Source organism: Neoarius graeffei, chromosome 8, assembly GCF_027579695.1.
Source record: "Neoarius graeffei isolate fNeoGra1 chromosome 8, fNeoGra1.pri, whole genome shotgun sequence".
In the NCBI taxonomy this organism is placed as follows: domain Eukaryota; kingdom Metazoa; phylum Chordata; class Actinopteri; order Siluriformes; family Ariidae; genus Neoarius; species Neoarius graeffei.
The window spans coordinates 56655213-56665206 of NC_083576.1; the positions used below are offsets into that span (position 1 = coordinate 56655213).

General features: G+C 39.9%; 1 protein-coding gene across 10 annotated transcripts in view; it reads left to right on the top strand.

The window, feature by feature from the left end:
• Positions 1-9994, top strand: part of pigg (phosphatidylinositol glycan anchor biosynthesis class G) — a 427330-nt gene that overhangs the window by 381674 nt on the left and 35662 nt on the right. For 6 of the 10 annotated variants that reach the window (XR_009655235.1, XR_009655238.1, XR_009655237.1 and 3 more), the window contains exon 13: positions 7174-7576. Coding sequence is in view for 4 of the 10 variants with exons in the window: in XM_060927883.1 (XP_060783866.1) it covers positions 7174-7390 (217 nt within the window). In the remaining 6 variants the exon portion in view is untranslated. Of the gene's footprint in view, positions 1-7173; positions 7772-9994 lie in introns of those variants that run through there. The other 4 variants (XM_060927883.1, XM_060927886.1, XM_060927885.1 and 1 more) reach the window with 1 other exon arrangement.

Here is a 9994-nt window from a genome sequence, read left to right on the forward strand (position 1 = left end):
TGAAAGGTATATCCAGGTTCTAGAGCAACATATGCTCCCATCCAGACGACGTCTCTTTCAGGGAAGACCTTACATTTTCCAACATGACAATGCTAAACCACATACTGCATCAATTACAGCATCATGGCTGCGTAGAAGAAGGGTCTGGGTACTGAACTGGCCAGCCTGCAGTCCAGATCTTTCACCCATAGAAAACATTTGGCGCATCATAAAATGGAAGATACGACAAAAAAGACCTAAGACAGTTGAGCAACTAGAATCCTACATTAGACAAGAATGGGTTAACATTCCTATCCCTAAACTTGAGCAACTTGTCTCCTCAGTCCCCAGACGTTTACAGACTGTTGTAAAGAGAAAAGGGGATGTCTCACAGTGGTAAACATGGCCTTGTCCCAACTTTTTTGAGATGTGTTGTTGTCATGAAATTTAAAATCACCTAATTTTTCTCTTTAAATGATACATTTTCTCAGTTTAAACATTTGCTATGTCATCTATGTTCTATTCTGAATAAAATATGGAATTTTGAAACTTCCACATCATTGCATTCCGTTTTTATTTACAATTTGTACTTTGTCCCAACTTTTTTGGAATTGGGGTTGTAAATGACCAAGTATAATATGTTTGTCTCATTTATTTAACTGGGTTCTCTTTATCTACTTTTAGGACTTGTGTGAAAATCTGATGATGTTTTAGGTCATATTTATGCAGAAATATAGAAAATTATGAAGGGTTCACAAACTTTCAAGCACCACTGTACATATTACTGTAGACTCTACATTAATATAAATGTATATGCATATACTAATCCTAATAGCATAATACAGCCTGGGGGTTGTCCTACAACTTTGTTTCTCTTTCTTTAACAATTGTGCTGTTTTGAGAATTAACTTCTGGGATTTGTCAGAGATTCCACGGATAAACCTCTCATGAGTTAGGTGAACATTACATAAAAATGTGCTTAACAACCCATCTTAGGAAAGACTATTCAGAATTCTCCCAAGCTGGTCTTTTTTTTTGGGGGGGGGATTTTCATTTCCACAATTTATACACGTCAGTGACAAGAAGAAGAAACGACATACTAAAATGTTTAATAATTTGCTGTCCCTCTCTCCGGCTCTTACATGCATCACTGATATTTAATTGTAGATTATTACCTCATTATATGATATGAATCAATCGTAGTGCAGACATTATTTTTCATGACAGTTAGCAGAACATGAAAAGCAGCAGTAATATGGAGACATTAGCTTCATTGCTGGTGTTGGAAGTGTCATTTGGTTGTTAGATAGATAGTGGAGTGGATAATGTGTAATGATTAATAATGAGTATCAGAGTACTAAATTGAAATTCACAAGCCCATAATCTGATCTCTCATATCACTGGAATGAACAGCTTTACACTGGTTTAAAACTGGATGTCTATGAATAAGGATATGGAGCATTCAGCACTCGGAATGTTCTACTATATGACAGGAGGTTTGTGTGAAAGTTTAATGATGCAGGAGTGTGTTTGGCCAGACCAGCAACTCAAGCATTTGAAAGGTTTTGATGTTAGATGGACAGATATATTGAGTTGTGTTCCATTGTTTATAAATGCTTTGCTGTCCTAACTGCTCAGTTTCTTTAGTATTAGATGCGCCCCAGTTGGTAGATATCTCATCTTCTGTATTGTCTTTTGGTTCACCAGGCATTAAAACCTTGCTCAGATGATTAACACTTTGTTAAAACATAAATTTGCATTCTACAAATAAAACACCTGAGTGTGCATTATGCTGTTCTTATTATGACAGATTCAGCACTTCATTACTAGAGCCAGTACTTCAAGAAAGTAGTCAATTCATCGTCTTTTCAATAGTTAAACAACCTGTTGCAGAATTTTTCAGTTTTTAGGCTATTTTATTTGTACAGCAAAGAATGCGGCAGGGGGGCAGCACGGTGGTGTAGTGGTTAGCGCTGTCGCCTCACAGCAAGAAGGTCCGGGTTCGAGCCCCGTGGCCGGCGAGGGCCTTTCTGTGCAGAGTTTGCATGTTCTCCCCATGTCCGTGTGGGTTTCCTCCGGGTGCTCCGGTTTCCCCCACAGTCCAAAGACATGCAGGTTAGGTTAACTGGCGACTCTAAAGTGACCATAGGTGTGAATGTGAGTGTGAATGGTTGTCTGTGTCTATGTGTCAGCCCTGTGATGACCTGGCGACTTGTCCAGGGTGTACCCCGCCTTTCGCCCGTAGTCAGCTGGGATAGGCTCCAGCTTGCCTGCGACCCTGTAGAACAGGATAAAGCGGCTAGAGATAATGCAATGAGATGAGAATGCGGCAAAGAAAAACACTTCAGTTAACAGTCATGCACAAGCTACAAATGTACAAATTTCCATCTTCGCTTGTTTTTAGGCTACACTGTTAATGTCAAAACAAAAGTAAATAAATCGGTGCAATAAATGTTCAAATCAATAAATTTCACTATCATATTACCTTTACTTCAAGGTACTTTTACTTTTAAGGATCGTAGGTGCTAAAGGAGGCAACTGGACTTACTTGAACTCTTTTCAAGCAAGTCCAGTTGCCTTCTTTAGCACCTACAGTTTACGATGACTTGGATGACTGAGAACCTTCACAGACTATTTAAGGATCTACCAATTCTTAAAATTCTTTCGTACGGATAAGTTTTCAGTTCAGCTGAAATTGTTGATTCTGCAACTGAGAGCGCACAACATAGTGCAGAAGCTTCTTAAAGCTTAATGATGGATGGAGGATGCAATGTCTACAGCCGTGTCTGGCGGATTTTTCTGTCTTCATCAACTCCAGCCATAGTAGCATCTGAAAATGAGTCTGGATCAGCATCTTGGAGCTGGCATGTGCTGCTGATCTGACTTTATACTAGATGAATGGGAACTCACACAGTTTGTGCACTTCATGCAAAATGATATCAAAGTATTCACAGTGCATTAAAGTAAAAGAAGTTTTTTTTTTAAACTTCTCTTTCCCCGAAATAGTCTGCTTGACTGTAAAGCTGGATTTATTTTGTCTGAAATATATTCGAAGTACATTTAGCTTGGTTTCTTTAGTCTACTGTCTGTCTGCATCTCTTTATCTCACTGTTATTTCTACTACCACTGCAGCAACTGGTCTATGCACCCCCCCCCCCCCCCCCACACACACACACACTCACTCACTCTCTCTCTCTCTGTCTCGTGCACCCTCTTTCCGGTGAGATGAAATTCTGACTTAATCTAACACACACCTTTATTCTTGTGCATTATATACTAGCATCCTCATTCTCTCTCACACACACAGTCTGAATGCTGGAAATACCCTTTGATTTAAATGCTTTACTTTCTCAACTCCCAGAGGACAACCCACCCTAGATTTGTGAGTAAAGTTTTCACTGACTGCTAGAAGAGAGTCAGAGAGACGTGCTGAGATTTATAAAATGGCCTTGTTGGAGCACATTTTCAATTCGCTACCAACAGGTGTACTGTGTTATGGGTATTGAAGGCTGCGAATAATCCAGAACCTCAGTGTCTGGGAGTTGTATATTAGAATTGTAAATGCCTTGAAAGCTACGTAGCAGAGGGTCAGGGAGGACAGGACTGAAGTAAAAGAAAACTTGCATAATGCTAAAAGAATAAAAAGTGGGATCTGTCAGACAGTTTGACACAAATTGTTGCAGGCAGAACTGTGGGGTGTTGATGGCAAAAATTCAAAAGCGACAGTCAAGACGAGGAACTACAATCTGGGAATCTAGCAGTGTTGCAGGCTGTGCAATGGGCTAATTAAGCACTGCAAGATCTTACATCAACAGTGAACTGAGGTCCGTGAATGAATTATTACAAAAAATATAGTTGTGTTTTGATGTGGGTATTGATTCCATCTTGATGGAATTGTATTAAATGTCTGCATTATTGATAAACTGCTAACATCAATTAAGCCATCCGCCTTTCTCTCACACCTTTTCCTTCTTCACTTCACTTGCGCTAACACAAAAGCAAAATGCTGAGGCACCTATATCTAAACTCGCTCTGTCTTAGAGTGACCAAAATATTTTATCACTCTTCACTTTATGTCCATATTTAATTTTACTACTTGATATGTAGTCGGGATCGGTAATATTTCATGAAAACATTGAATACCCCTCTGTAGTGTTGCTTATTGGTCAGCGTCAGAAATAACATTGAATCTCTGTACATTTAGCCTCATTAAAGGGAACATTAAACATCCATTACACCTGTATAGGGATGCACTGGTAGCAATTTTTATTTTTTTTCAAATATGAGGATGGTGAGGGGGGTGGGGGGGGAGGGTTGGAACTCATCGATAGCAATACCGATATTGACAGTAACCTGCTTAGTATTAATCTATCTGGGACATCACTAAACATTGTATATAGTTGTTTGTTTCATTGGTTTTAATAGTACCCATGAAAAGTGAAATGAAGTACATTAGCAAGCTACATTAGTTACCTTGGATCAAGTGGGGTGGCACAGTGGTGCAGTGGTCAGCGTTGTCACCTCACAGCAAGAAGTTTCCAGGTTCGAAGAACCTCCCGGCCAACAGGAGCCTTTCTGTGTGGAATTTGCATGTTCTCCCTGTGTCTGTGTGGGTTTCCTCCAGGTGGTCTAGTTTCCCCCATTGTCCAAAGACATCCAATGGTTAGGTTTACTAGCTACTCTAAATTACCCATTGGTGTGAATGTGTGTGAATGGTTGGGTCGGAACTGCTCTACGTCCTTGACGTCCACCCTGGGTAGCTCTCCTGAGCTAGCTAGCAAATCTGCAGTAAACAGTTGGCTAGAGCCTTGCTTAATTGGACTGTGTGTAGCTGACATACGAGAAGACGATGACCTTGGATCAAGTAGGGTTGCACTGGAGAAAAGCAGGTTTTGTTTCAGTTCTGAAAAGCACTTATATACATCCATAAATTAAGTATATTTCACTGATTTCATTGTATCACAGTTTTTTTGTTTTCAGTCACCCATACTTGCTGATCTTCAGGAACAATATACTGGCTGTTATTTTTGCTCCCATGGCATTACCTTTAGACATTTTTTATGCCTAGCTAGTGTTTGCGGCAAAGTTGGTTCCTGCTGTGTGCTGCGAGCAATATTGAGTTTTATGTTTAAGAAGTTACATCATAGACATGATTTGCACATTGACCTGCAAGCAGGACGCTGAAAGCATGTGTGTTTCATCAGTACTCGGTGTTAACACTACTGAAATGCTCTCACACCCAACAGTTTCTCTGCACACTCACTTCACTGCCTGGCATTTGAAAATAGCTTTGTGTGTGTGTAATTCACGGCACCTTGCGCTCATTTTAAATTATCACTTGCAGATATTGCTCTGTGCACTATAATAATGCTATTGTTTAAATGTCATACAGGTGTTTTATCAGGTTATATTGAGGAAGATACTGTAGTAGCCCTTCTTTGATATTTTTACAGAGCATGGTTTGCAGTCTGCTTTGAATAAATTTATATCATTACCCATGAAGTACACCCAACTCACTGTCATTTTGTGTCATTTGTTAAATAGAGAAACAGTGAAAATACATTAGGCTTACATCACTTAATATAATGTAGTATAGGGTGTTGATATTGGAGTCTATTTTTTATCATTGAGTTCTAGTAGTGTTGTAGTCAAGACCACCTACAGTAAGCCGAGACCAAGTCATGACCAAGACAAGGGTGTATCAAGACTGAGGCAAGACTGAGACATTGAGAGGTTAGACCAAGACAAAAGCAAGATGAGACCGAGTCAAGATCAGCACCAGACCAGTAGGTGTGAAGGAGGGCGGGGAGGGGTGACAACTGTTAACAGGAAGAAAATTTTCAAATTTGCAATAAGTCACATTATTGGTTGCATTTGAAGTAAGAAGTTTTACATCCAGTCACAGGAATGATGCTAACAAATAAATAAGAAAATGCACAGACAATTTAGTGAAAGCTCCACTGTTGTGGTCTTGACTGGTCTTGAAATAAAGTCCAGAGTCCTCCATGTCTGAGACCAAGACAAGAAAGATTAAAAATACAATTGATTCCAAGATGAGATCGAAACCTTCAAAAAGTGGTCTTGAGACCGGTTTTGAGATGAAGACCGGTCTTGAGTAGTACATCACCTAAGTTCTAGTAAATGAGCATGGCTCATACTCGTATCAGTATCAAGCATCCTTACACATACAGTTCAGAGCATGTAAGTATTTGCGCCTTTCTACATCTAAGTATTTGCACCTAACAATTTTTTTCTTAGATGTTTATTATTTAAGTCAGTAAAAAAAATTTTAGATTTACAAGCATTACTTTTCCAACAAAAATTAAATGTTACAAGAAAATGTTTGTATGCCAAGAGAGAAGGTAGCATATGATGCAATAGAACACTTTTCAGACAAATAACATAATGAAGGCTGTCAGGTATTACCTGTAAAAACAGAAGCAAGTGTGACAGTCCTAGTCTCCATAAGAACTGTGGCAGATTCTCAGAGATGCTTAAAAAAAAAAAACCCTTACCAACCAATATTCTTATAAAACTGTATAAACTGTACCTGAGACTGCTGATGCATTTTTAAAAAGGCATCTCATGCCAGATATTGACTTTGTTCAGTTTATTACTCTTTATAGAAGATTTAATTATAGAAAACATTTCATTTCATTATTTTTGAATGGGTTGCTTTAAAACATTTCTCTACATGGGCCTAAGACTGTATAGAGATTAATTGATTTCAGTCTTGCTGAACATCATGCAGAATGTTTCCTTTGGCTCAGCGGTTTATATGGACCAAGTTTGATTATGCATCATTATATTACAAAGCTAGACAGCACTTACAGCACCAGAGTCATAATGGAGTAGACCTTCAGTCTGCAGTTATGCAATCAGCTCAGGGCACACAGTGAATCCAATGGCTGTCTAAGTGTTGGTCACGTTTCTGTGTGTGCTATTGTGCTGTTAAAGGTGAACAAGTTGTTCTGTCATTGTGTGAAAAAGCATGATGATAATTGTGTTTATTGTATGGGAAAATGAGATCTTTGGGTTTGAAAATAGGGTCACTGACCTGAGGTTAAACTGGATAATGGCTGTAATGTGTATGCACATGCTGTATTTATGAAAGTATGATTCTCTCCCTCCCTCCCTCTCTCTCTCTCTCTCTCTCTCTCTCTCCCTCCCTCTCTCTCTGTGTATGTGTTTCAGTGTGGCCTCTCTCAGCCACAGCAGCTACTGTTTTGCCCTGTTGCGCTCCATCCCTGCTGTGTTCTACATAGTACTGGTCACTGCACTGCGCTACCATCTCTTCATCTGGAGTGTCTTCTCCCCTAAGCTCCTCTATGAGGCGATGCACATGCTGGTCACCACGGCCGTGTGTCTCTTCTTCACCTTCATGGATCAGGATCGTACACGTAGACCATGAAACACCTGAGCAAGAGCTCTCAGTTCCCTCCAGTCAATAACTGAGAGTAGAACAGACGCATATACGGAGGACAAGATCTAATGGAGAGGCTTGTCACATGAAGACAGGAGATCACTATGATGGAAACAAAGATGAGGGATGGGTGAAGGGAGATTTCTGACGTCATGCCATTGTGACAGAATGGAGGTGTGTGAAAAGACAGAGTGATGAATGAGAGTGGAGTGAAATGAATGAAACAGGCTCGATGTTGCAAATTTAAAGCAATATGTATTCAGTACTTATAAGTGAGTTTTGATCCTGCACTATAAAATTCACACTAAATTTCTCTGGAGGTTTGGTGTCTGGTTTGCTTTGGGATTTATAAATAAGCTCTGTTTCTAATTTATTTTTGTATGAGGTTATTTATTGTGTGAAAGCAATGCAAAGTAGCCAATTCCATCATAGAGCTAAACATGTTCAATTCTGTTTTTTAATCAACAGTAACAGATTTGGAATGTTTTGTGACATGTTTTTAGACTGGTTTCTTTTTTCATTTGAAAGTCTAAAACATTTTGCCCTGTTTAACTTTAAAAAAAATCACATTCAAATATTACCACTCTCCAAAGAACATCAGTGCTCTGAAATCAAACTACAGCTTTTCATATTATAAAAGTTTAAAATGTGCTGTTCAACACTGAGTAAGAACTGATTTATTAATGCAAAATTCCCTCAACTGGCATAGGGCAGGTTACCTACAGAGCAAATAAGTTATATCTCATTGTCAGACTTCAGTTCCTTCATCAAATTAAATTTAACCTCTTCTTTGAAATTAACCATGATATAAAAATGTTAAAATAAGGGCTGAATCAGTCTGCAAACATTTCCCTGCTCTCTCACATTACTGCTCCACACTTAAAAATACCTTGCGCGCGCGCACACACACACACACACACACACACACACACACACACACACACACACAGAGCAACCTACACTCATTTTTGTTGACCATGCTTTCTGACACTGCTTTGAGCACTCAGGCTGGCTGCTGTCAGGCTCTCTATTAAATATATAGGTGCATCTCAGAAAATTTTAATATCGTGAAAAAGGTTTTTTTATTTTTTATAATTCAAATAGGTTAATGTTCATATGTTCTACATTAATTACACATAAAGTGAAATATTTCAAGCCTTTTTTGTTTTAATTTTGATGATTATGGCTTATAGCTCATGAAAATCAGAAATCCAGTATCTCAAATTATTAGAATATTCCCTAAGATCAATCAAAAAAAGGATTTACAATACAGAAATGTCCAATTTCTGAAAAGTATATTCATTTATACACTCAATACTTGGTTGGGGCTCCTTTACCATGAATTACTGTATCAATGCGGTGTGGCATGGAGGTGATCAGTCTGTGGCACTGCTGAGGTGTTATTGAAGCCTAGGTTGCTTTGATAGTGGCCTTCAGCTCATCTGTATTTTTGGGTCGGTTGTTTCTCATCTTCCTCTTGACAATACCCCACAGATTCTCTATGGGGTTCAGGTCAGGCGAGTTGGCACAGTAATATCATGGTCAGCAAACCATTTGGTAGTAGTTTTGGCACTGTGGGTAGGTGCTAAGTTCTGCTGGAGAAAGAAATCGGCATCTCCATAAAGCTTGTCAGCAGATGGAAGCATGAAGTGCTGTAAAGTCTCCTGGTAGACAGCTGCATTGACTTTGGATTTGATAAAACATAGTGGACCAACATCAGCAGTTGACATGGCACCCCAAATCATTACAGACTGTGGAAACTTCACACCGGACATCAAACACCTTGGATTCTGTGCCTCTCCACTCTTCTTCCAGACTCTAGATCCATCCATCCATATTCCATAACCGCTCATCCTGTGCAGGGTTACAGGCAATCTGGAGCTTATCCCAGCTGACTATGGGCGAGAGGTGGGGTACACCCTGGACAAGTCACCAGGTCATTGCAGGGCTGACACATAGAAACAACCATTTGCACACTCATTCACACCTCCGGTCAATTTAGAACCACCAATTAGCCTAACCTGCATGTCTTTGGACTGTGGGGGAAACCGGAGCACCCAGAGGAAACCCACGCAGACACAGGGAGAACATGCAAACTCCACACAGAAAGGCCTCCATCGGCCACTGGGCTCGAAACCAGAACCTTCTTGCTGTGAGATGATGGTGCTAACCATTACACTACTGTGCCGCCCAACTGTAGAACCTTGATTTCTAAATGAAGTGTAAAATTTACTTTAATCTGAAAAGAGGACTTTGGACCACTGAGCAACAGTCCAGTTCTTTCTCTCCTTAGCCCAGGTAAGATGCTTCTGACATTGTCTCTGGTTCAGGAGTGGCTTGATAGTAGGAAAGCAACAGTTGTAGCCCCTTTCCTGAAGACATCTGTGTGTGGTGTCTCTTGATGCACTGACACCAGCCTCAGTCCACTCCTTGTGAAGCTCTCCCAAGTTCTTGAATTGACTTTTCTTGACAGTCCTCTCAAGACTGTGGTCATCCCTGTTGCTTGTGCACCTTTTCCAGCCAGCTTTTTCAGCAATAACCTTCTGTGGCTTACCCTCCTTGTGGAGGGTGTCGATGATCATCTTCTGGACA